The sequence below is a fragment of the Gossypium arboreum genome, chromosome 11 (genome assembly GCF_025698485.1).
Source record: "Gossypium arboreum isolate Shixiya-1 chromosome 11, ASM2569848v2, whole genome shotgun sequence".
Taxonomy (NCBI): Eukaryota; Viridiplantae; Streptophyta; class Magnoliopsida; order Malvales; family Malvaceae; genus Gossypium; species Gossypium arboreum.
This window is the reverse complement of record NC_069080.1, coordinates 8,702,368-8,729,270: the sequence shown is the minus strand read 5'-3', so window position 1 is coordinate 8,729,270 and position 26,903 is coordinate 8,702,368. Positions and strand designations below refer to the sequence as shown.

General features: G+C 35.0%; 3 protein-coding genes and 1 long non-coding RNA gene across 11 annotated transcripts; 2 read left to right on the top strand and 2 right to left on the bottom strand.

The window, feature by feature from the left end:
- Positions 1-461: 461 nt before the first annotated feature.
- Positions 462-6,987, bottom strand: LOC108465673 (uncharacterized). 3 transcript variants are annotated; one of them, XM_053021484.1, is made up of 11 exons: positions 6,679-6,987; positions 6,056-6,484; positions 5,861-5,959; positions 5,572-5,759; positions 5,138-5,331; positions 4,851-4,959; positions 4,422-4,726; positions 3,234-3,665; positions 2,913-2,994; positions 1,215-2,810; positions 462-865 (listed from the first exon to the last, which is right to left on the bottom strand). In XM_053021484.1, exons 2-11 carry the CDS (start codon positions 6,121-6,123, stop codon positions 699-701), a joined length of 3,240 nt encoding a protein of 1,079 aa, XP_052877444.1. In that variant the 5' UTR covers positions 6,124-6,484; positions 6,679-6,987; the 3' UTR covers positions 462-698. The 3 variants fall into 3 exon arrangements, with proteins under 3 accessions (XP_052877444.1, XP_052877443.1, XP_052877445.1); XM_053021483.1 differs by having other exon boundaries at positions 6,056-6,125; positions 6,679-6,981; XM_053021485.1 differs by lacking the exon at positions 6,056-6,484 and having other exon boundaries at positions 6,679-6,983.
- Positions 6,988-7,455: 468 nt separating this feature from the next.
- On the top strand, positions 7,456-8,547 carry LOC108482380 (uncharacterized). Of its 2 annotated transcripts, XR_001870875.2 has the most exons (3): positions 7,456-7,862; positions 8,012-8,060; positions 8,135-8,547. It is a non-coding gene; the product is annotated as an uncharacterized LOC108482380 (long non-coding RNA). The 2 variants fall into 2 exon arrangements; XR_008274301.1 differs by lacking the exon at positions 8,012-8,060.
- A 293-nt stretch (positions 8,548-8,840) lies between these two features.
- LOC108483177 (uncharacterized) lies at positions 8,841-15,487 on the bottom strand. Of its 5 annotated transcripts, none has more exons than XM_017786435.2 (12): positions 14,994-15,487; positions 14,731-14,801; positions 14,368-14,649; positions 14,171-14,269; positions 13,883-14,070; positions 13,588-13,781; positions 13,301-13,409; positions 12,871-13,175; positions 11,683-12,114; positions 11,361-11,442; positions 9,656-11,257; positions 8,841-9,307 (listed from the first exon to the last, which is right to left on the bottom strand). In XM_017786435.2, exons 3-12 carry the CDS (start codon positions 14,433-14,435, stop codon positions 9,141-9,143), a joined length of 3,246 nt encoding a protein of 1,081 aa, XP_017641924.1. In that variant the 5' UTR covers positions 14,436-14,649; positions 14,731-14,801; positions 14,994-15,487; the 3' UTR covers positions 8,841-9,140. The 5 variants fall into 5 exon arrangements, with proteins under 5 accessions (XP_017641924.1, XP_052877442.1, XP_017641923.1 ...); XM_053021482.1 differs by having other exon boundaries at positions 14,368-14,593; XM_017786434.2 differs by having other exon boundaries at positions 14,731-15,487.
- Positions 15,488-18,725: 3,238 nt separating this feature from the next.
- On the top strand, positions 18,726-24,995 carry LOC108483323 (CAAX prenyl protease 1 homolog). The gene is made up of 14 exons (XM_017786658.2): positions 18,726-18,862; positions 20,020-20,167; positions 20,284-20,368; positions 20,451-20,546; positions 20,644-20,709; positions 20,841-20,939; positions 21,121-21,234; positions 21,338-21,448; positions 21,819-21,881; positions 22,535-22,627; positions 23,161-23,274; positions 23,493-23,564; positions 24,358-24,423; positions 24,647-24,995. Exons 1-14 carry the CDS (start codon positions 18,832-18,834, stop codon positions 24,761-24,763), a joined length of 1,275 nt encoding a protein of 424 aa, XP_017642147.1. The 5' UTR covers positions 18,726-18,831; the 3' UTR covers positions 24,764-24,995.
- Positions 24,996-26,903: the final 1,908 nt, after the last annotated feature.

Genomic DNA, 26,903 nt, shown 5'->3' with positions numbered 1-26,903 from the left:
ACATTTTTCCTGGTCTGATGTCTGTTCCCTTCCCTTTAATTATATCAAGTCCTACCCTATGCAACATGTTGCTCTCTATATATTGCTTTTTTAGTTTCTACTCTACTATTGTTTCAACAGGACCAAAAACCAAGGGGCAATTGCTTTTTTAGTTTTTACTCCCCAACTAGAAAATTCGGTCAGGACCAAGGGGTCGTCCCTCAAACCAGAGTAGCTCGAACTATTTGCTGTTCTGGAAAAGGAGCCCCTACTGCATAGATCAACACTGATTTATCGCCTGTACGAGAGAATTCAATCCCTAGCTGCAGTTTAAGTTTAGGGATTTAGGCTATACTAGTGTTTAATCAGGGTTCTTGATCACAGGAGAATTTCTGTTGTCTTAGCTTAATTCACCTGCAGAATTTGATATTACAGCTGGATAATTACGTTAGAAGGTTCTATATGCAAAAAAAACAATGATATTGTGAGGTTAGGTTCAATCATTTTCACTTTAGTAAAAACTTAAAGCTCAGAATAACACCAAAACGACAAAAAGAACAAAGAGGCAATTGCAACCAAATGCCAATTTCAAATATGATAATGACCATTTTAATTACAGTAAGCCAGAGAAATCCCTCCTGAATTAAGAACATCAAACCTATCCTCAATTCTAGGAGAAACAATCCACTGGGGATAGGGCAAAACTACAACCAATGCCATTATCTATACTGAAAACCCATGTCTGGCTCATGACCATACATACCTTGGCCTTGACTATGGCCAGGTGCACCAAAAGGGCCCATCTGCTTCGACTTTGACCTGAGTTCCATCTCAATAAGCCTCTGCAATGCCTCAGGATGATGGCTCCCACTGCCGACATCATTACCTGAAATATCAAACAAATAATAATGTGGATAATATTCGCAAATAGAACGCGAAATGTAATCATTATGGTAACAGTAGTTCAAATACAAGACAACCCACAACAGACTGCAGGAAAATGTCTTTTCATTTTTTCCAGCAGAATTGGGGGATCCCAGATGAAGTAATCATTTTGCAATTATGTGCAAAAAGTTTTGGCATGGTCATTATCATCCTTCTTAAATCACCTTAAGATAAAAACAGTCCATAACATTAATTGTAGGCATTTCCAAGAATGAAATGGGCGGGTAGGTTTTCCAAATTTGATATTGGCAAAGATGAGAAAGAGACAAGACATGTATTATATACTTTACCTGGAGGCATTCCAAGACCAGCAAAGTTGGGTTGGGGCTGCCGGTGACCATGCCCCAATGGAAAACCATGCATTGGATTCAATTCAGGTAGCAAACCAGCCATCTGATTAGTTGAATGAGGTGCCAGCGGTGGAACACAGGGAATTCCACGTTGCATGATTGGAGGAAAGTTTCCGGGTATATGCATTTGTTGTAACATAGGATGATGAATCGGAGGATCAAATCCAGTTAGTCCACTGCTAGGATGATGGAGAGGATGAAGCATATTTGCAGGTAAATGATGATTTGGTGGGGCATCATGATGGATCATGCCTTCTGGAGCCACGAACTTCACCTGAGAACCGATGTTAGAGCGATGAGAATCTAATGGATGAAGCATAGGACCTCCATGATTCAATTGAGGATGAAGCAGTGGAGAAGATGGTTGGACATTTAGTGATGGAATATCTGGATCCCTCATGTCATAGGGACCAGGAAGAAAAACGGGACCTTCTTTCCCTCCTACCACAGGTCTTTCATCCTGGAAGATGGCCTTTAAAGCTACTAGCTTCTCAGCAACATCAATCGGTGTCTCTTGGGAGGGCAGTAACTCTGATTTTGCACTACCAGCCATGAAATTCTGGAGTTTCACAGGATTACTGACACCAAGCAAACTATCCTCTTCAGGAAGTCCAATTTCAGCAGATCCATCAAAACCACCAAGTTTAGATCCTAATCCAGCTCGGATACGTGATGAATCTGCTGCAGATGGAGCATCATTATAGCCTAACAAATGCTCTTCAATGCCATCAGATTTCATTCGCTCTCTCTGGGTAAATGGTAAAATATTTTTTTCAAAATTAGTCCTGTTTGACACAATGTGACCTGCAGAAGGAAGAAGACTGTCATCTGTAACATGTGGGGGAAGCCAGTTAGATTCGGATATATCAACTCTTGCAGAATCCGTTGAGGCCCTCTGAATAGAAGCTGGTGCTCCAACTGATTGTAGTTCTTTCATGAAAGCACTTCCAAAAAGTGTTTCAAGAGTTAGACTCTTCCCTGAACTGGAAGCATTTTCTGCATTTGTGTCTATTGAATCACAAGGTGCCATATCAACACTTGCTGTTTCAACAGTGTGTACCCTTTCTGGAGACCCAACGTCAAGATTGGAAGGTGATGCTATGTTTTTCACACTTGTTTTATTTTGTAACAATGAAAGAAGGTGCTGGGATGCATGATTGTCAATAATAACTTCTTGCTTCTCACATTTGACATCAGCTATTTTCCGTCCTTCAATAGCAGGAGGCAACCTCGGATCATTTTCAGTGCCTTCGGACAGAATTGACTTTTCAAGATCCTCGCATGTGAGGACAGTTGGAACTGCTGCTAATTTATTGACATCCTTAATATTCCATGATTGCTCAGAGTTTTCAATTCTAGGAGACATCAAATTTGATATAACATGCCCGTCCGCAGGTTCAGAGTTTTCAAATGGAAAGTTTGCCTCTACATGCCTAGTAGCTATCCTATCATGGGAACCACCTTTTTCACCACCCTGAATAAAAGAGAGTAAGTCTTTTGGCCTGCCAAGGGAGAAATCATCTGTAGGCTTCTTTTCTGCGATGACAAGATGAAAAGAATATTAGATCATACTTTTTACTTGAAAACTAAGCAGATTCACTTAAAGCCAGATTACTTGATGAACAAGAGCCAACAAACCTTCATCAAGAAACAAATGAGCAAACTTAGAAGAATGCGAATTGTCAGAGGCCCATGTCTCATCTGTGTTGCTGTCATTAGGCTGAAGAACAAGAGATATTAAAGGCTGTTAATCATTTCTTCAAGGAAAACAGGGAGTAAAAGGATAAAAATAAAATACTTAAATAAACTATACATGGATAAGATGTATGGTTTATTGATCAACCAGGTTTTAATTACTTTAAGCAGGGAATTAAAAATGAACATCTAAGTCATACGGAGCAGATGTATTTGACATATGTTTTTGAATTTGAAAGCAATGTCTCGAAACCAAAATAATACCGCAGTGATATTAGTGGAGCCACCTCCATTTGCTGTTACAGCAGTTCCAAAAAGCTTGTCTAGAATTGAAATTGAACCATCCTGGTTGGTTTCAGTCACAATTTTATCAGCAACGAGCTTCTTGGAATCAAGTTCAGTTACTTCACCATTCCCAGGGGCTATAAAGGCTTCTGAAAGACTAGAACTCTTGTATATTTGGGAATCCTTGCTTACTGTGTCATTAAATTTATCTAAAGCTGATGGGGTATTTGGAGCCTTCACACTCTTAATATTGTCTAAAAGGTGAATGTTTTTACTTTCAAGCCTCTGCTCACTCAAAGTTTCCTCTTCACACTGCTTAGAATGTTTGCCCAAAAGATCATCAGAAATCCCATTTATAAGAAGGCTGCCTTTGGACTCTGAAAGGTTGCCATCAATTTCAGAACTCCCAACCTATAGAAGCATACCAGAAGATCAATTCCTAATAAAGTGTAATGGCAAATAATGTATGTGAAATATGAGAAGCAACATCTGTCAATATAATTGAAACATGCTTTCTCTGAATGGCATCAGCTCTAAGTTACAATATAAGAAAAGTACAACCACTGAATGAAAACAACATGCAAGCACAACCACCAGGTAACAATACCCCATATTTCAGCTCTCCAAACAGAAAAATAACAGATTGGCAAAAACAAGGAACAGGAAAAAATACACGTCACAGCACAATGTAACCTGTGTCAAATCTATACTTCCATTAAATAACTTAAAATATATATATCATCTTCAATAGAGTCTCAGTTATGCATGTGTACCATTGGTGCCCTTTTTCCAGTCAAATCCAAAAGGAGGAGAAGGGAAGTCTTCACCCAAAACATCCCACAGAATTTCAGCTATATACAGATGGCCATTTTCACACACTAATTTTAAATGATAAACTTGCTCCTCCCTATTCCAAAAAAGATAATGGGAAATTCAAAATTACCTTTATAAATTGGGAAGCAACACAATTTAAATGGAAACGTTGCTAGAGAACAAAAAACTTAGAAGTAACAGGTACATGAAGAGCAAATAGTTGGTTGCAATTAAAGATCACAATGGCAAAAAGGATGTGAAGTTACAAACTTACGATGGCAAAATTAGATACCAGAAGGTACAACAGAGAACATGATGAGTGTTTTAAATCCTGAAAACTATTTTAGTACCTACCTGTGAAGAATGGGAGTGCATTGAACTTTTGGTTCCAACATTCCTTTCCAAAACTGTGCTCGTAAAACCAGGTGGTACAAGTGGTCTAGATGCAGGAGTTTGTGAGTGAAGAGAAGTTTTGTCAGAAACAATATTTGATGCTGGAATAGATTCATCCGATTCCTTGTTTCTATTTGCAACTCCTTTATCACCTTTGGAGTCCTTTAGCAATTCAGAAATATCGAAGTCATCTTTACGCCGTTCAGGATTAATCTTCTTCTCCTGGAAAGCTTTCTGTTGTTCCTTCCTCCATGACTCAAAGGAAGCTAAGAGGGAAAGTGATCATGCTTCAGTTTTTATTATTCGAAAAGAAAGCCAGAGTAGAAAAGAAGATAGAACAAATACAAAATAAACTACAATCAGCAGAGTTATCTACAAAAGAGAACCTACCTCTTCTCTTTCTTTCCTCTTCTGCTCTATCTTCACTAGTGAACTCAGCGGAACCAAATGTTTCATCATTATATGAGTCCTTAGTTTCCCTCCTTGAATGAGGTACAGCCTGAAAAGAATAACATCTATTAAAGCAGCATTTCAATTGCTACCGGATCATCTTACAATTCCAGACAGATATAATTTAAGCAGAATACTTAATACTTTTATGCTAAAATGGATAAAACAGCTATCATGATGCTAGTCCCAATATTGTCTGCAAATGACAACTAAAAGCAAATGAGTACCTTATAAGGGCGAGGTGGATGGTATGGCTCATTACTTCTATTAAGATGGTATTGGTCATTAGCTCGAACCTTTGGACCAGAAGCTCCGGCCATATATCCAGACGGTCTAGGAAAAGAACCACTCCCCAAAAGCCCATCATGATCAGGACCTTGCCAAGACCGCCGGGATTGATTACCATGGCGTCTTCCATGATCTATGTAGCATTAGAATCATTCAATTTCCAACATAATACAATTTTTAGATGCTGTATGCAGCACATAAATGAAGTGGATAAAAGCCCCAACTACAAGAATGGCTTTAGCAAACATCATGGAGGTTGAGGCAATGAAGTGAATTACCACACGTGTTAACAAAAAGCACAATACATACTAGTCCGTATAAACAGTAAACATAAATCATACCATGAATAGAACAATAGAACTATAAACATTACCAGAGTCCCAATCAGATTGAGTATCACTGTCTCTATCACTCTTTCCACTAGAACGGCTGTCCCATCGTCCATGAATGCCCCGGGAATAGTCTCCTCTTGTAGGTGGTGAAGAACTATATTCATTACGTCTATAACCTGACAAGGTGCCAGGAATTCTTTGCCGATCTTGTGATGTATCCTCAAAGTCACTGCAACCAACCACATACCAATGAATACCAAAAAGATCTAAGTTTGCCTTCTTCACAATTTTATTAAGTACACACTCCAAGAACATGAAAAAGAATCTCACCTCAAAATTGAATGATCAAAACCCAGGGGTAAATTTTTGCAAACATCCAGTTCACTCAATGACAATAAAAAGTCTCTGGTGTATGAAATTCTTGGTTTCCTGAGTCATTAAAAACAAATTGGCATCAGCGTTACTCAACAAAAAACATATGCAAAACATTGAAAAATTAAGTATTCATCCGAACGAAGTGATTACTTTTGAGGTTCCTTACTGGTATCCGCAGGCTGATCTAAGGAATGCTGTCCTTCATTTTCTAAGCTCATTTCTACAAAAATTCAAAGATGAGAATATACTAAATATTCTTTAACAGTTTTAGCTCTATTTAGCTCCCCGCAAAATTCACTACTCAAGAACTCAAATTTTTGAATCTGCTAAGCCAATTCCCATATATCTTATCCCAATCCAAGTTCCCAAATTCTCCCAGATTAAGGCGTCGCCATCATCAATTAACCCCAAATCCAAAGACCCCTAAATGAAGATACAGCTGATATGAGGCTACTCCATTCTTTTATCAAGATAAAATCTACAATAAAACCCAAATGACTAACAAAATATTACACTACTACGGCCACCAGAACTTCTCTCCGGGAATCCCCTAAACCAAACACGATCATTTTTCCCGATCTGAACCAAAAGGATATTTACGAAAAAAATCAGCATCTCCTAAACATATATATCATCCCGAGTATTTAATCAAATAAAAGCACTAATTAAATCGAAATGAGAATTTCTAGGGTTTTGTGCTAAACTTCGGAAATTCAGAGAGAAAACTAGGGTTTTGTTCTTAACATAGAGAAATCAAATTGTAAACGAGCTACCTCGATCGAAGGAAATGTGTGAGAGAGATCGAAAGTTAAGGTTTCGATCTGTAAGCTTCTTTTTTTTTCAAAGAAATTGAATCGATGGGATAGAGAGAGAAAACAAGTAGCGTGTTTTTGGGGTTGGAGAGAGAAAGTTTTGACCTTTGAGAGAGACAGCGACTGGCAATGCCTCTCTCTCTCCCTGCGCCAATTTACTCTTTCAGAACGACGTTCTCTACCTTTCCCTACGCTAAACAAACAAAGAAACAATAATTAACGTGGAAGTTGCGTCTCGTTTTCTACACGCTCCAATTTCATTGGCTCCTATACTCCTCTTGCGCGCGCGTGGGAGCATAAACCTAAAACATGAAATTTACAAGCGTAGAAAAATTAACAAATGCCTCCTCTAATTTTCAGATTAAAATATGCAATAAATCCCATAAGGCCATAATCTTCAAAAATTTAGAATTTAATTTTGTATTTTTAAAATCTTTTAAAATTTAGATTTAATTATTAATATTGTTATTTTTTAATTTATTAAAATGATATTTTAAAATTTTAAAAAGAATCAATTTTATAACCATATAATATAACTAAAAAATAATATTGTAATAAATTTAAATTTAACAAAGTAATCTTAATTTTATTAACAGTTGGACCTAAATTTTAAATTTTAAAAAGTAAAAGGACTAAATTTTTAAAAATAAAAAGTATAGGATCTAAATTCTAAATTTACAAAGAGTCAGGGAGTGTTTACATATTTTAACCTTTACAATATCATCATTTTTTAGTGGCTTAAATGATACTATATGTTATTATCACTACTTCTGGCAAGGTTAAACAATTCCTCTCGTTGTTTTATGAGATCCTGACTCCTGATAATGATCATCAATGGTCTATTAAAACAGGGTTTAGAGGCTATTTGATCCAACTTTGGGATTAACCATTTTGCACATAATTTTTCAAACGTTTTAATGGGGGTTCCCTCCCCTACAGTAAAAGGAAAAGGGTATCAGGTGCCTTCTCTAACATCACCGCCGTTGGTTGAGCCGAGTTCCAAATAAAAACATCTAGAAAGGTTATGCATGAAGGAGAAAGAGGGATTCAATTGAAAATTCCTTTGCAGAAAAAGTTGGCTGAGATTAGAGAATACTTTGATACCCTGCTTGTTGATTCATACAACGAAGATCCTGCAATTACATGTGAGTACATTAATTTCTGCTTTTTTTCTGTGTTTTGGTAGTAGCCAAATGTGTTTTGAAGAATATAAGCAATCATGTCGAGCTGAAGCTACTTGGTCTTTTTATTTGTAATGAATTTATACTTCCTCTTATGTGAATTTAATTGTTAGTGTTGTGGAACGAATCTGTATATGCGATTTAATCAGACTTTCAGAACAGGTAAGCCTCGATACAACTCGGTTAACTCTAATGTTCTTTCGTAAGATCTTTCTCATTTCAAATTTACCCCATAGCGGGCTGATGCTGAGAAAACTATGCACCCAAAGCTTATCACCTCAGATACCGGGCAACAAATCAGTGAACTGAACTGCAAGGCCGAGGAAGAAAAGGACAAAAAGCGGGCTGAAGTCAGGAAGCACCAAAAGTTTTAAGGTGGGTCAGGTGCTGTTTGTATTTGATGATAAGAGATCCATGGTGCAGAGAAGAATCCAGAATGCATGCACAAATAGACATATATGAGAAAACCTGATTCCATGGCCGTGTTTCATCTGTTTCATCAGAGATCTGATTACAGGAGAATTTTGGATGTCTTAGCTTAATTCATGTGCAAGAGATCAGCTGGATAATTACATTAGAAGGTTCTATATGCGAATAATAAAGATTTAAATTGTAAGGTTTGAATAAATCTTTTTCAGTTCGTAAAGAATTTTTCAACTTTTCGCCAAGTTAAATCACTATTTTAGACCTAAACTCGATACTTTTTCTCACATTGATATCAGAACTTTTAAATTTGTTTTTAACCAAGTTGAAGTTTAATTTGTACTTAATAATTGTTCTCATTTTGATGTTTAAACTTGACAATTGTTCTCAAATTGAGGCTTAAACTTTAAAGCTTTCAAAGACAAACTTGGATAATAAAATATTGAAATCCTAATGTTAGAACATTTGCCAAGTTCAAGGTCTAACTTGAATTAAAAGAAAAAAATTCAGACTCAAATGTAAGAACAATTACCAAATTTAGGAACTAACTTGAACCAAAAAGATATTCAGGCCCCAATATGAAAATAGTTGCCGAGTTCAAACCCAAAATGTGATTTAACCCTTAAAGGAAAGAAAAACACACTACACAAAGCACAAAAGGGCAGATTGCAACCAACAGCCAATAGCAAGTATGATAATGATCATTTTAGTTACAGTGAGCCACAAAAATCCCTCTTGAATTAAGAACATCAAACCTAGCCTCAATTCTCGGAGAGAAACAATCTAGTAGGGACAGGGCAAAACTACAACCAAATGTCATTATCTATACTGAAAACCCATGTCTAGCTCGTGGCCATACATCCCTTGGCCTTGACCATGGCTGGGTGCGCCGAAAGGGCTCATCTGCTTTGACTTTGACCTGAGCTCCATCTCAATAAGCCTCTGCAATGCCTCTGGATGATGGCTCCCACTGCCAACGTCATGACCTGAAATATAAAACAAATAATAATGTACATGGTATTCGCAAATAGAACGTGAAATGTAATCATTATGGTAACAGCAGTTTACATACAAGACAACCCACAACGGATTGCCGGAAATTTTCTTTTCATTTTTCCAGCGGAATTGGGGGGTCCTCGATGAAGTAAACAGTTTGCAGTTACATGCAATAAGGTTTTGGCATGGTAATTATCATTCTTCTTGAATCACTTTAAGCCTTAAAACAGTGTAACAGTAACTGTAGGCATTTCCAAGAATGAAATGGGCGGGCAGGTTTTCCAAAGTTGAAATTGGCAAGGATGAGAAAGAAACAAGACATGTATTAAATACTTTACCTGGAGGCATTCCAAGACCAACAAAGTTGGGTTGAGGCTGCCGTTGACCATGCCCCAATTGAAAACCATGCATTGGATTCATTTCCTGTAGCCCAGTCATCTGATTATTTGATTGAGGTGCTGACGGTGCAACACCAGGAATCCCTCGTTGCAAGTGGGGTGGAGGAAAGTTTCCAGGCATATGCATTTGTTGTAACATAGGATGATGAATTGAAGGATCAAATCCAGTTAGTCCACTGCTAGGATGATGGAGGGGACGAAGCATATTTGCAGATAATTGATGATTTGGTGGGGCATCATGATAGACCAAGCCTTCTGGACCCATGAACTTCACCTGAGAACCGATACTAGAATGATGAGAATCTAACGAATGAAACAAAGGACCTCCATGATTCAATTGAGGATGAAGCTGAGGAGAAGATGCTTGGACGTTTTGGTTATGTAATGGAATATCTGGCTCCCTCAATTCATAGGGACCGGGAAAAAAAACTGGAACTTCTTTCCCTCCTACAACAGGTCTTTCATCCTGGAAAACGGCCTTCAAAGCTGCTAGCTTCTCAGCAACATCAATTGGTGTCTCTTGGGAGGGCGATAGCTCTGCTTTTACACCACCAGCCATGAAATTCTGGAGTTTCAAAGGATTACTGCCACCAAGCAAACTATCCTCTTCAGGAAGCCCAATTTTAGCAGATCCATCAAAACCACCAAGTTTAGATCCTAACCCAGCTAGGATATGTGATGAATCCGCTGCGGATGAAGCATCATTATAGCCTAACAAATGCTCTTCAATGCCATCGGATTTCATTTGCTCTCTCTGGGTAAATGGTGAAATATTTTTTTCAAAATTAGTCCTGTTTGACCCAACGTGACCTGAGGAAAGAAGAAGCCTATCATCTGTAACATGAAGGGGAAGCCTGCTAGATTTGAATACATCAACTCTTGCAGACTCTATTGAGCCCCTCTGAACAGAAGCTGGTGCTCCAACCGATTGTAGTTCCTTCATGAAAGCACTTCCAAAAAGTGCTTCAAGAGTTAGACTCTTCCCTGAACTGGAAGAATTTTCTGCATTTGTGTCTATTGAATCACAACTAGCCGCATCAGCACTTGTTGTTTCAATAGTGTGTACCCTTTCTGAAGACCTGATGTCAAGATTGGCCGATGATACTATATTTTTCATACTTGTTTTATTTTGTAACAATGAAAGAAGGTGCTGGGATGCATGATTGTCGACAATAACTTCTTTCTTCTCACAGTTGGCATCAGGAATTTTACATCCTTCAATAGCAGGAGGCAACCTTGGATCATTTTCAGTGCTTTCTGATAGAATTGACTTTTCAAGATCTTCACATGTGAGGACAGTTGGAACTGCAGCTGATTTATTAACATCCTTAATATTCCATGATTGCTCAGACTTTTCAATTCTAGAAGACAGCAAATTTGATCTAACATGCTTGTCCGCAAGTTCAGAGTTTTGAAATGAAAAGTTCAACTCCCCATGCTTAGTAGCTAGTCTATCATGGGAACCACCTTTCTCGCCACCCTGAATAAATGAGAGCAAGTCTTTTGGCCTGCCAAGGGAGAAATCATCTATAGTTTTCTTCTCTGCGATGACAAGATGAAAAGAAGATTATTAGATCATACTTCTTACTTAAAAACTAAGCAGATTCACTTAAAACCAGATTACTTGTAACAAGCACCAACAAACCTTCATCAAGAAACAAATGAGCAAACTTAGAAGAATGGAAAGTGTCAGAGGCCCATGTCTCATCTGCATTGCTGTCATTAGGCTGAAGAACAAGAGATATTAAACGTTGTTAATCATTTCAAGGAAAACAGGGAGTAAAAGGATTAAATAAAATACCTAAATAAACTACATGTAGATAAGATGTATAGTTCAATGATCAACCAGGTTTTAATTACATTAAGCAGGGCAACTAAAAAGGAGCATTTAACTAAGTCAATCAGTGCAGATGTATTCAATATATGAGCTTGAATTTGAAAGCAATGTCTCATAACCATAATAATACCTCAGTGTAATTAGTGGAGCCACCTTCATTTGCTGTTAAAGCATTTCCAAAAAGCTTGTCTAGAATTGAAATTGAACCATCCTGGTTGGTTTCAGTCACAATTTTATCAGCAACCAGCTTTTTGGAATCAAGTTCAGTAACTTCATTGTTCCCTGGGGCTATAAAGGCTTCTGGAAGACTGGAGCTCTTGTATATTTGAGAATCCTTGATTATTGTGTCATTAAGTTTATCTAAAGCTGATGAGAATGTTGGAGCCTTCACACTCTTATTATTGTCTAAAGGGTGAATGTTTTTAATTTCAAGCCTCCGCTCGCTGAAAGTTTCCTCTTCATTCGGTTTAGAAGGCTTGCCCGCAAGATCATCAGAAATCCCATTAGAAAGAAGGCTGCCTTTGGACTCTGAGAGGTTGCTGTCGATTTCAGAATTACCAACCTATAGAAGCATAACAGAAGATAAATTACTAATTGGGTGTAACAGCAAACAATTTACGAGAAAAATAGGAGACACAACATCATTCTATATAATTGGAACACGCTTTTTCCTAATGGGATCATCTCCTAAGTTACAATATAAGAAGAATAGCATATCGGCCAAAACAAGGAATAGAGCAATAACATGCTAGAGCAGAGCGCCATGTAACCTTTGTCAAAACTGTACTTCCATTAAGTCACTTGCAAAAATATATCATCTTCGTTGAGTCTCAGTTCTGCGCGTGTACTATTGGCATCATATACAGACATCTACCATAAAACAACAGGGATTTTTTTACAGTCAAATCCAAATTAAGAAGGAAAAAGGAAGTCCTCGGTTAAAAACTTCCCACTGAATTTCAGTTATATATGGATAACCAATTCCACGCACTGGTTTTAAGTGATAAACTTGCTCCTCTCCCCATTCCGACCAAAATAATGGAAAATTCAAAATTGCCTCATCTTTGACTAATTCATACTTCATTCCTGTTATATTATATATTAAGAAGCAGCATAATTTTAACAGCAAAGTTGGTAGAGAACAAAATTTGAAAGCAACCAGTACATGAACAGTTCGTTGCGATAAAAGATCATGTGATAGCAAAAAGGAAGAATACTAGAACTGGTCACTGACACTTACAATTAAAATTAGATGCCAAAAGGTACAACAGAGATCATAATGGGTGTTCTAAATTCTGAAGACCTATGTGATACTTACCAGTGAAGAATGGGAGTGCATTGAAGTTTTGGATCCAACATTCCTTTCCAAAACTGTGCTCGCAAAACCAGGTGGTACAAGTGGTCTAGACGCAGGAGTTTGTGAGGGAAGAGAAGTTCTGTCAGAAACAATATTTGATGCTGGAATAGGTTCATCTGATTCCTTGTTTCTATTTGCAAGTCCTTTGTCAACTTTAGAGTCCTCTAGCAATTCAGAAATATCGAAGTCATCTTTACGCCTTTCAGGATTAATCTTCTTCTCCTGGAATGCTTTCTGTTGTTCCTTCCTCCATGACTCAAAGGAAGCTAATAGAAAGACATCATGCTTGAGTTTTTATTATTGGAAAACTATGACACAGTAGAGAAAGAAGATAAAACATGTACAAAATAAACTACAATCAGCAGAGAGTTATCCACAAAAGAGAACCAACCTCTTCTCTTTCTTTCCTCTTCCGCTCTATCTTCACTAGTGCACTCAGTGGAACCGAACGTTTCATCATTGTATGAGTCATTAGTTTCCCTCCTTGAATGAGGTACAGCCTGGAAAAAAATAACATCTATTAAAAGAGTACTAGATTTGCTAGTGGATAATCTTACAATTCCAGGCAGATACAATTTAAGTAGAGTACTTATATTTTTTAAGCTAAATTAAACAGACAGGTATCGTGATACTGGTCCCAAAATTATCTGCAAATGACAACTAAAAGCAAACAAGTACCTTATAAGGACGGGGTGGATGGTATGGCTCATTGCTTCTATTTAGATGGTACTGGTCATTAGCTCGAAGCTTTGAAGCAGAAGCTCCTGCCGTATATCCAGATGGTCGAGGAAAAGAACCACTCCCCAAAAGACCATCATGCTCAGGACCTTGCCAAGACCGCCGAGATTGATTACCATGGCGTCTTCCATGATCTATGTATCATTAGAATCATTCAATTTAACACTAATTAGTCCATAAAAATTTTAAACATAGATCATATTATTTGATAGAACCAAAGAACTATAAACATTACCTGAGTCCCAATCAGATTGGGAATCACTGTCTCTATCACTCTTTCCACTAGAACGACTGTCCCACCGTCCATGAATGCCCCGCGAATAGTCCCCTCTAGTAGGTGGTGATGAACTATATTCATTGCGCCTATAACCTGACAAGGTGCCAGGAATTCTTTGACGATCTTGTGATGTATCCTCAAATTCACTGCTCCAACCACATACCAATGATTAACAAAAAGATCTAAGTTTACCTTCTTCATAATTTTACTAAGTAAATACTCCATGACCATAAAAAATAATCTCACCCCAAAATTGATTGATCGAAACCCTTGGGTAACTTTTTGCAAATATCCAGTTCACTCAATGACAGCAAAAATTCTCTGGTGTATGAAATTCTCGATTTCCTGAATCATTTAAAAACAATCGGTTATTAGCGTTGCTCAGCCAAAACATATACAAAACCATTAAAAAAATTAATTATTCAGCCGAAAGAAATGCTTACTTTTGAGATTCCTTACTGATATCCGCAGGCTGATCTAAGGAATGCTGTTCTTCATTTTCTAAGCTCATTTCTACACAAATTTAAATTTGAGAATATTCGAAATACTCTTCAACAGTATTAACTCTAGTTGGCTCCCCGCGAAATTCAATACTCAAGGACTCAAAATTTTGAATCTGCTAAGCCAATTCACTTGTGTCTTATCCCAATCCAAGTTCCCAAATGCTCCCTAATCAAGGCGTCGCCATCATCGATTAACCCCAAACTAAAGCTAATTCACAAATCCTTAAATGAAGATAGAGCCGATATTAGGCTACTCCATTCTTTAATCGAGATAAAATCTACAATAAAACCCAAAAGACTAACCAAATATTACGGCCACCAGAACTTCTCTCCGGGAATCTCATAAACCAAACACGAACATTTTTTTTTTCGATCTGGACCAAAAGGATATTTACACAAAAATCAGCATATGTAAATATATATCATGCCGAATATTGAACCAAATAAAAGATCCTAATTAAAATCGAAATGAGAATTTCTAGGGTTTTGTGCTAAGCTGGGGAAGTTCAGGGAGAAAACTAGGGTTTTGTTCTGGACATGGAGAAATCAAATTAAAAACGAGCTACCTCGATCGAAGGAAGTGTATGTGTGAGAGAGAAGGTTTCGATCTGGAACTATTATTTTAGCTTCTTTTCTTTCTTTTTTCTTTTTTTCAATGGATCGATGGGATAGAAAGAGAATTAGAGAACGCATTTTGCGTGTTTTTTGGTTTTTTTTAGCATAATATCAAAATAATAATAATTACGAAACTAATTTAACACTCAATTTATTTGGCGAAACAGTAATAACACAAAATCTCGTCTCCTTAACAATTTCTGGGGAAAGTTGGGATAAAAATGTTTGGTTTTTTTTTCTCCAAAAAGGATAAAAATGTTGAACGGGATAAACTTGAAAAAAAAGAGTGAATTTATAATAAAATTACAATATAAATATTAAATAATATGTTTAGAGTTTTAATAAAAATATTAAATATTTTAAAAAATAACAATGAGTTGCTATTAAGTAAGCATGGTAATAATGATGAGAATGAGAAGGATATTGATATCATCATATTTGTCAAGAAATTCAATAGCCTCATCAAATTTTAAAGGGTTAAGTTAAAAAAATTGCATGTCGCATTGGGAAAAAACCAAATCATATCAAATATGAAGTAGACAAGTCAAGAAAGAAGTTACTATAATCGCCTGGTTTGGAGTAATACTTCCGATTGATGGAGCCTTTCACATCATTTGCTTCCTAGCTTTTGAAGACTTTAAGGTATCATCTACCTTTAGTGAAAAATATGCATTTGATGTGTTGGTTTTAAAATTTTGAGATGATGAATTCTAAACGTAGTAAAATGAGATAATTTTTTTCTTTTCTAAAATAAAAGTTGATTTGAAATTTGTTAGGGCGAAATTAAATTATAATTTTATAATAATAAAAATATAATTTTATAATTTTAATAATATATATCTTTATAATTTTTAAAATATTAAATTAAATTTTATTATTTTAGAGAATCAAAGTATGATTTTATTTTTAATATACCCTGCATATTATTATTATCATCGTCACACATCATATACTTGTCCGAATAAAGGAACTTGGTATAAAATTAAAAATGTATGGGTTTCTAAAGAAACAAGAGACGCTGCAACTAGTCTTCAAATACTCAAATTAGGTACAAAAATTCAAGTAATTGTCGTGTATTAAAATACTGAGAAGTAAAATGCATTGCTTTGGATGCTTTAGACAAATAAAAAATGATGGGTAACTTTTAAACCATGTATCTTATTGAATATTAGTTGTCGATGTGCATTAGTGCTTTGTTTTATTTTGAGCTTTAATGGTCTTGTATTCATGTTTTAAAATGTTTTATCGATATATGAGGAAGACATACAATTGAATATATGTTAATGCATTTAATATTAAGTTAATTAGTGAGAAAATTGAGATTAATGATATGAGATAATCTCAAGTTTGTTTTTAGAATCCTGATTAAAGATGCTTATGGATACATCTTAAAATAAGGAAAGTTATAAGAATCTTAAAATAGATGCCTTGTCCTTATTTTCTTACATGTTTTTACGAATATCTAGGCCATACAATGTAGTTTCAAGAGATATATTCCTTATTACATGATTAATATGCATGCACGTTGAGTTGCACATGTTTTTTAATAACCTATAGTTTTTCTGTGTTATGTTTTGTGTTCCTTTCATCTCAAATGTGTTTTGATTGGTTTTTGATAAAACTTTTAAGGGGAGAAGAAGAGAGAAAAATTATACATGCTTTGATGTGTATATATTTTTTAAGGGTAAATTATATTAACTATTAATTTTTTTTTGTTACTGAAGTGTGTTGCCTGCTTAGCTGTATAGTTCTTAGAGCAGTCAAACCTAATAATAGTTTTCATGCAGCAAGATAATCCATATCCTCCATCTTTAACGAGCCACACAAGTCAAGTGCCAATGCGGTAAAAAAATAGCAATTTATTATGCTTAATATTTAGAACATGATCTGTTTGTCTTCATACTATGCTAGATTTGTCCAAGTTGGATGTGGATTTGGCAATGGAAGTTGAATTATATTCCAAGACAGTGAAATAAGTGGCTAACTTGGTGGCAAAACATAGTCTTGTCCTAGATTTATGGTTGGTTAAGCAGTTTACTAGTTGCCTTCCGTCTTACTTCAAGGGATAAATAGTTGTGTGTGGGACACTGGTTTTCAGTTGCATAATATCATTTCCATGGTGACATTTTCTTTCTGTTATTTTTGGTGCATGTTTCATTCCCCGTCAATATGTACGAGTTTTTGCAAGCTTTTTCATGCTGAGGGCATTATATCAATATGGATCCACAAGTCTGCTTAACCTTTTAAATAATTTGATGTTGCAGCTGCAAGATTTACAGAGTATTTATTTAAATGAAAACAACAAGAACCATTGATAAATGGAGAACATGGAAAAAGCTTATTTTGGACTTGATATGCAAAATCTGCTATTGTACAGTAATAATATTCAAGGTATTTGAACATGGAAAAAGCTTTGTTTTGGTTTTGTTAGTGTTCTGGGCCCCGGGCGAAATGGGCCGTCTACACATATTACGCAGTATTGACATTGTTGATTGTTATGTTTTTTTTTGGGTAAAAGTCCAAACATTAGGGTTCGTTAATGATCGGTTTAAGTTGTTGCAATATTGTGCGAGCTTTGAATCTACTCTACATGCAAGGATTAAGAAGGTTGGGTGGTAGCTAGAACTGTTATGCTTAAAAGGCATATCTGCCGGAGTAGATTCGGTCCATTTTAATCCAAGATGGGAAAAACTGGATTATGACCCATAACCAGTAGACAAGGAATGGATTTATTCTTTTATGTTACAATTTTATTTAAAACGATTTATATAAATTTTAATACATTAATAATTTATTTTATATAATTTCTGCGAGGGAAAATATTTGGCAATTCTTTCCAAATATATTCATGCTCGATTATGAAAAATTATAATTTGATCATTTAATTATTATATATTTATCATTTAAATCAATCTTTTATTAATTTGGTAATGAATGCCAATGTGGGTCATTAAATTTCTATTCACCTCGAATATACCATTAGTTATCCAATACTAATAAGTTTTCGTTTTAATCAAACAACCATAAAAATTATTCAATGGTCACTGATGTTATTGATTTGTAATGTTTTAGTTGCCCATTACTTCAATAATAGACTCAAGATGTGGCACATTAACTTGTGTAATAACTAATTTGGTCCCTAACTTAATATGCTTTTAGATCTTTTCAATGTTAAAGCCAAAACAAATAAAAAACTTAAAATCTAAAAATTCATAATTTATTTTCTGGGATTATAAAAATTATAATCATATAAATTTTCTAAAGAAAATTAAAATATTTGTAAAATTATAAAAAATTGCCTAAATTTAAAAAAGTCTAAAATTTAAAATTTTTATTAACTGCTACAATTTACTCTGCAGTTTATCCATATTTGAGAATTGTTTGTAAATATCAATTCACAGTCTAAATTATTGACATCATCTTTTCCCTTTTTGATGCACTTTGTATTATTAAGTTAACAACTCACGTTAATGTCTGTTATCAAGTTAAAAGAGGGATGATTTAAATGAACAAATTGAAGAGTTTGAGTGATGAAATTGTAATTTTATATAATTAGATGACTTTAAGGTAACTTATTGATAGTTGAAGGAGCATGGTTCGGATTTGGAGTATACTTATTTTTTGAGATCATAAAACGGATAATCGTAGTCGGGTCGAACGCGGGTTTTAAAAACCGTACCCGTCTAAGACCATTTAAATATCGAAGAGACTAGGGCCGTAGTGAAACCCCTTCTATCTTTTTCTCTCTCGATTTCGCTGTCTGGATTCTGAATCCTTCATCGATACGACATGGAGTTTCCGTACATGGAAGCTGTTGTTGGTACGCTCTTCTCTTCTTTCATTTCTTCGTATTGTTTTAGCTTGAATCTCTTCACTTTCCGGATTTATTCTTGTCTTTCCTTGCTCACACATGTTGATTTTTCCACCCTATTTCTGACGATATTATTTATTTGTTTATTTTTAAATCTGGTTCGGATTGAAATTATTAAAATCTTTTTACGTTTTCATCGGGACTTTTTTTGTTCCTTTTATTTTATTGTCCGTTCTTATTTATTAGTTTCCACTGTGGTTCCTGAAATGAAATACGAAGCGCTTCTCTCTCTCTCTCTATTTTTCTTTCCTTTTTAAATTTTCATAGATTAGTTGGAATATATTTTTTTCCCTAGTTTCAATTTGTATTCATGCATATGAATATGTTTTCTTTGATTGCTAGTGATTGGAAATTCTAGGTTTTGGAGTTAGCTTTCAAGCATATTTCGAGTCTTTTTTTTCCTTCTTATATCAATGAAATATAAAGAAATACGCGGAAATGAGCTAAATTATGTTGGCAGTTTCTTCAAGTGTCCTGTTTAGTGATTGTCGGAAGGGGACGGGGGTTGATCTACTAATTAAGTAGCTTACAAGTTGAAGGAAATTGGGCAATCATGATAATGAAACTTTTCACTCGAAAGAACCAAAACATGTACTTGCATTTATGCCCCGTTGAGGCGTTTTATGTTTTGTGGTTTTGCGCATGTGGGTACTTTCAGAGATGATCGCATGAGTATGTTTCATCATGCTTAAATGGTTTGTATCTAGTTCTTTGGGGTTTATCTTCTTGTTGGTTGCTAAAAAACACTGGGAATAGAAGTAAAAGGACAATTCCAAATATTTAGACAGTCCTTGTTGCTGTAAACTGTTGATTGAACTGAATATACCTTATTGGTTTTGGGGGTCCAATGATTTGTAAGATCATTTTAGCCTGTTTATAGGTTTTATCTTTTGCATTTCAACCTCTTTGGCTTTTCGCTTTTTTCTATTTGTTAAGGAATGTGTTGTGCAAAGTACATGACACAGATTGTGGGACTTGTTAATCACTTGGTTACTTATGTTCTTAAAGAAGTTTGTTTTTCATTCTTGTACTAATTTGATGGTTATTAATGAGTTTGTAAGTGCTCTGTTCTTTTTCTCTCCCAACTTACCCTCTATTATTTACAGGTTTTATGATATTAATGTACTTATTTGAAACTTATCTGGACTTACGGCAACATGCTGCTCTCAAATTGCCAACTCTTCCAAAAACATTGGAAGGAGTAATCAGCCAAGAGAAATTTGAAAAGTCTCGAGCCTATAGTCTCGATAAGAGGTTGGTTTGTTGTTTCTGTTGATCATTTACTAGATTACATTGTTACATTAGTGAATAATCAAGCTTCTTTTTAACTTGATTTGACATAGTCCTTGATGCATCTCTCCTATTCGCAGCCACTTCCATTTTGTTCATGAGTTTGTGACAATCCTGATAGATTCTGCAATTTTGTTCTTTGGCATATTGCCTTGGTTTTGGAAGGTGAGTTGTTTGCTGTTTAATAAATGGATCCTCCCTTTTGATGATTGTCACTATCTTGTAAATTAATTGTTATTTATTGCAGAAGTCAGGAACTTTCTTGCCTTTAATAGGTCTAAATGAAGAGAATGAAATATTGCACACCCTTTCATTTTTGGCTGGTGTTATGATATGGTCACAAGTGAGTTCATGATCTTTTCTTTGTCTTCTGCATCCCTATACAATTATCATTTTGTGTAAGTTAACACAGACCATTTATTTGTGGTTTTATCTTGCAGATCACTGACCTACCCTTTTCTCTTTATTCAACTTTTGTAATCGAGGCCCGCCATGGTTTCAATAAAGTTCGTATTCTTAATTGCTAAATCTCTTTCTTGTTTCTTTGTTTACTGCTATTTTTGGAACTTTTTTTTTTTTAATGTTTAAGATCACCCTTATCTTGCTGTTCCTAATTATTTTCTCATATGTTTGGCAGCAAACAATATGGTTATTCTTTAGGGACCTTATCAAAGGAATATGTCTTGCTATTGTACTTGGTCCACCGATTGTTTCTGCTATTATTGTCATAGTACAGGTAAAATTGTGTACATTTCTAGCATTTGGTCTCTCTGGTCAAATATTACTGGTCCTTTCTATTATAATCAGACAATTGTTAGCTTAAGAACAAGATTTTATGGTCTTAATTGCTTTGTAGTCTTTTTGCTATTATTGTTATCCTTCTCTGACTATGGTGAATCTTAATTTTGTGATTGCAGAATGGAGGTCCATATCTGGCTATCTATCTTTGGGCATTTATGTTTGTACTTTCTCTTGTAATGATGACAATTTACCCTGTTCTGATAGCTCCACTTTTTAATAAGTTCACCCCTGTGAGTATTTCTTAACCATTGTGTCATAGTTTCATTCAAGCTTCCTCGTTTCCCCTAAGTCTAATTACTTTTGTTTTGCCTTGGATGGCACTGTGGGAAATAGCTTCCTGAAGGAGAGCTCAGACTTAAGATTGAGAAACTTGCTTCCTCCCTCAAATTTCCTTTGAAAAAACTATTTGTTGTTGATGGATCCACAAGATCAAGTCATAGCAATGTAAGTATTATCATTTGTAGTTTTTTAATATTCTATCATTTAAGACAACACTATGTCTTTCTTTTGTAAAACCATTTATGTAAAAGTTTGAACTGATAGTCTAATAGTGATTACTTCAATCATCTTACTTTATATAGACTTGTGGCTGCTAAATATATTATTTACACACTCTAGGGGCATTATTGTCATGAATTGTGTGATGCAGTGGATGGCATTGAGGAAAAGCAAACTAAGTCTATTTCTTTTTCTTTTGGCCAGAAAACTAATTCTATTTCAATTTGATAAATATTTGTCCCTTGTTCACAAAGAGATTGATTGCACAAGTGCTTTTTCATCCCACTTATGGTTCAATGTTTTCAACATCGTGCAGGCCTATATGTATGGTTTCTTTAAGAACAAGCGTATTGTCCTTTATGACACATTGATTCAGCAGGTATGGATCTAATACTAAGCAAAAGTTTCTTTGCCTCTTATGTCTGCCCTTTCCTATCTTAAGATTTTTGTATTGAGCAAAGGATGGGTGCAATATTATCGCTTGTGTGCTAGGATCATCTTCCTTCATTGTTAGGCATACAGGACCTTCCAGTAAAATGTCTTAGGTCTTCATTTTAAACCTAGTGATGATGATTTTTTGTTGAAGCTATTCTGAGTAATTATAAAGTGAATGGAAATTCCAGTCTTCTAATATTTAATTCAGACTCAATATATTTTTTTCCTTCAACCTTATTTCCTACTGTTGAGCATATTGGCTGTTATGTACATTTACTTGTAAACTGGGAACATTGTCTGCCAATCTCAGGAGACTTGAGTTTGTGGCAAATATAGTCGAATGTTATGCCAGTAGATTTCTCTCCTAGCAAACAATCTTATTTCTTATATGGGAACTTATATGTAAGTCCACTCTGTTTATTTTGATTCTGAGGATGCACTTGACTTAAAGTGAAAATTGCCGAATACATGGCTTTTTCTTTTTCCAGTTTATGGAAGAAGTTGGAAAGAATGATTAAATGATCTCGTCATTGTCTGTGTAGTGAAGGCTTCCTTAACAGTCGGGAAAGATCTTATTAATTTGGATTCTTTTTGCAGTGCAAAAATGATGAGGAAATTGTTGCTGTTATTGCTCATGAACTGGGGCATTGGAAGCTAAACCATACTATGTACTCATTTATTGCTGTGCAGGTATGCTGTGGTTGTTCTCTTGCAATCTTCTTTTTTTCTCAGAAGAAAAAAAAACTCACTCCCGTTTTATTTATCCTTGGATATATGAGCACCATGTTATGACTATATTATGGTTCATGACTCTTCATTTTTGTTGTGGTGGAATAGCAGTGAAGCTGTTAAAAATGATCAGAAAATAATTGTTCATGGAGGTGATTTGCCTGCTTAGCAATATAGTTCTTAGGGCAGTCACACCTTATGATAGTGTTCATGCAGCAAGATAATCCCATATCCTCCATCTGGCACTACAAAATATTATTGAGTTAGATAAACCAAAAGCATGTTAATGAGCCACACAAGTCAAGTGCCTATGCTGTAAAAAAATAGCAATTTATTCTGCTTAATATTTAGAACATGAACTGTTTATGTCTTTATACTATGCTTGCTAGATTTGTCAAGGTGTATGTGGATATATTTATAATTTCTTGCTCCAGTAACTAGTTCCATTCCTTTGTTTTGATGTTTGTTTGTTTTTCCCTTCCTTCCAAATGCAGATTCTTACTTTTTTGCAATTTGGAGGTTATACACTGGTCAGGAACTCAAGTGATCTTTTCCGGAGCTTTGGGTTTGACACACAGCCGGTACTAATTGGTCTTATTATATTTCAGGTACAAAAAATACCTAAACAATGTACTCATAGTTGAGATACCTAGCCTAATAATGAGATGTACTCTATAAGCATAACTAAGCTCTTAACAGGCGGCAGATACATTGTTATTTGTTTGCATATAGATAGGATTGAAGGTTATGAATCATTGCTCGTTATGATGGAATGGAAAAAGAATCAGTTGCCATACTAACCATTCTCTGACCTTATTATATGCAGCATACTGTAATACCACTCCAACACCTTGTAAGCTTTGGTCTCAATCTTGTAAGCAGATCATTTGAATTTCAGGTAACTTCTATTTTGCAGCAAATGCTGATTTTGAGTTTTGGTGCTTTTCTCATAGGCTTTGACTGGCATGAAGGATAGAAATGAGTGAGGATGGAAAATTTTTTAATTAAACGAGTTTAGGTTCATAATCACTTTCCTACTATGTAGCTTAACCATTAAATTAACAGAATTTACATCCTTGCTTATTTCCATTGTAACACCCCTAACCCTTATTCATCGTCGAAACAGGGTTACGAAGCATTACCGGACTTTTCAGATCAAATAAGAATATTTCATATACATATATATCAGAAACCAATCATAAATCACTTATATTGTCCCTTATATGAGCCCTTGAGGTCCAAATTATGCATTAGAAATAAATCGGGACTAAATTGGGAACTCAAGAGAATTTTTCGTAAAATTTCAAAATTCTTCTTAAATGCAGGGGACACACGCCCGTGTGGCTAGGCCGTGTGACTCAGACGGCCAAGAGACACGGCGTGTGTCCCCTTTACCTAGGAAGAATTTTGAAATTTTACGAAAAAATTCTCTGAATTTTCGGTTTAGTCCCGATTTATTTTTAATGCATAATTTGGGCCTCGAGGGCTCATACAAGGGACAATATGAGTGATTTATGATTGGTTTCTGATATGTATGTTTAAAGAAATGAAATGTTCATATTTGATCTGAAAAGTTTGGTAATGTTTCGTAACCTTGTTTTGGCGATGGATAAGGGTTAGGGGTGTTACATCCATATCCTTCTCATCAATCTTTGGATTTAATAATGTATGGTATTTATTGTTTTATGTAGGCTGATGCCTTTGCTAAGAAGCTTGGGTATGGATCTGCTTTACGTGCTGGTCTAGTGAAGCTACAGGTGAATTTCTAGTCATTTTGCTTTCCTTTGTTGTTTAAATCGGAATCTACTATATCGTTTCAAATATGAAATCTGCTTCATTGTTGTTACCTTCATGCAAAGTCCATCCAATGATAATATCTGCATGTAGCTTATATTAAGAGAAAAAAAAAGAAAGGTTAATGAAGTTAAAATAAAATACTAGTTACATGTTAATGAGGAGTTGTTGGTGCAATTTTTTCAGGAAGAAAATCTGTCTGCTATGAATACAGATCCGTGGTACTCAGCTTATCACTATTCTCATCCTCCTCTTGTTGAAAGATTGGCTGCAATTGATGCAGCTGACAAAAAGGAAGAGTGATAGGGATGACATAATATTAAGAACTGGGTTTGAATTATTTCATTTCATTGTAATATTTTTGTTTGATGATCTGTATTTGAGTTGCATGGCGTCCTCACTTTGTCACTAGTTCAGGCACACTTATTAGTCAGAAAGCTAGTTAAAATGGAAGGAACTCAGCAGAAAAGAGGGAAAAAATAGACTAGACAAATGATCGGAGAAACATCGAATGCAATGAAACTTTGATTAAATATGTTCTGTCTTTTTACTGCACTCCTTTTATTTTGCCACATCTGCAGGTCTATTTTCAAGGCAAGGAAAAAAACCCCAAAAATAAGTTTCGAGTATTTTTTGTTTTTCTTAAAATGTTTTTATTAGTTGGTGTGTTGTTCTTGTCAAATACAAAAGAAGGGGGGGGGGGGGGATAATAACGTAATATTATTGTAAATAGAACGTGGCTGGGATTTGTGAAGCAACTAAGCATAATGTTGCTATGTTTTGTCAAATTAGCTGGGGTTTCAATTTTAATGGCTTTTTTTTTTTTGAAGCTGAATGGAAAATTTAAAAAACTACGAAATTTTCTAAATGTCGAAGTGATTAGGGTCACAGCGGGGTTTACTCACTAATCAAAAATTGGAAAGAGAGACATTGCCTGTTGGTTGCATAATTAGATTTTCTATGATTTACTTACCAACATTAAAATAGATAAATAAAGTAAATGTTAGTAGGAAGTTGTTGAGATATTAAGTGTTGGATATTCTTTTTCTCTACCTTTCGATAAAATAATTTACTACCATTTGCGTCGCATGTTTGAAAGAATGTATGAAGAGTCACTCGCCAACTCTCTCACCTCACCTCACCTCACCATCTCATCACATCTCCAGTGGACTGCGGACGTCGCTACGCAATCTCATTCAGTCCTCCTAATCACTTATTCTTTTTCAGCTCTCTCTCTCAAACCATAACCCACGTACTCCTCCTTGTCCCCATAGTCAGCAGGCAGGCCTTGCTATTAGATGGAACAGAAAAAAAAAAAATTTCAATCTTAGATTTGATCATTCTCGAAGATTTATAATTTAAGCACTTTTAGGGTGAGTTTGGATGGGTGGCGCGTTTACCTGTGGTTAGTGTAAAAATAGCGGTGATGGTGAGATTAGATACTGTAACGATATTGTAATATGAGACAAAAAGTAAGTTAAACGCACCGCACTGTCACCTCAAATCTACTCTTAATTAAATAAAAAATTACGCATCTGACCGTTCTCAAATATTCATAATTTAATCTAAAATTGGAAATAGAATGAATTAAAAGGACCATGTAGTCTTTTTAGTTTCAATCACTGAAGCTACAAGATAAAAAGAACCAGACGCGCACTATCATTTTTAGTTTCCCTTGTTCGTAAGGAAAAAACGATACAATGCACAGACAACCAGTAAAAGTATCGGCTGAGTTGCATTTCAGTCCCTTTATTAAAAATAATAATAATCTTTATACATCTCAAAACATGCTAAATTAGTCTCTCATTTTTTATTTATTTTTTCTGTTAAATAAAGACATGAAATATCCTGAAAGTTATTTTTATGGGTAAACAATAAAATGGTCACCTAATTATACCTTTCGTTTTATTTTAGTCATTTAATTACTAATTTTTTAATTTAGCCACTAAGCTTTTTGAAAGTCAATGTGAGTTTTCTTATTGGTCCAGTAATAAAATTAGTCTTTTAATATTTACACATTCTATAAAATTAATTTTAAATATAAAAATTCAACCAATCTAGCCCTCAATATTTACAGAATTTATAATTTTAGTTCTAATTCTAAAAATAAATTTAGTTCTCAACATTTACAAAATTTATTAATTTAGTCCTAACTCTAAATATTTTAAAATATATATTAAAAAATCATTTTAGCCATCATAACCTATCGGCTAACCCACCTAAAATATTGAAATAAGAAAAAGAGCACCCTCTTTTTTTCAAGTCACTTGCAACATTTTTTTTACTATAGTGTAGGCTTCACACCGATTAAACAAATTGATTTAGAATCTATCTGGAATAATTGGTTACATTACTACTCAAACATATAATATTTTTAATGCCTTTAATTTTTTTTGAATCTTATATTTTTTGTGTTTTATCCCAACTCTTTAGATTTTTTTTG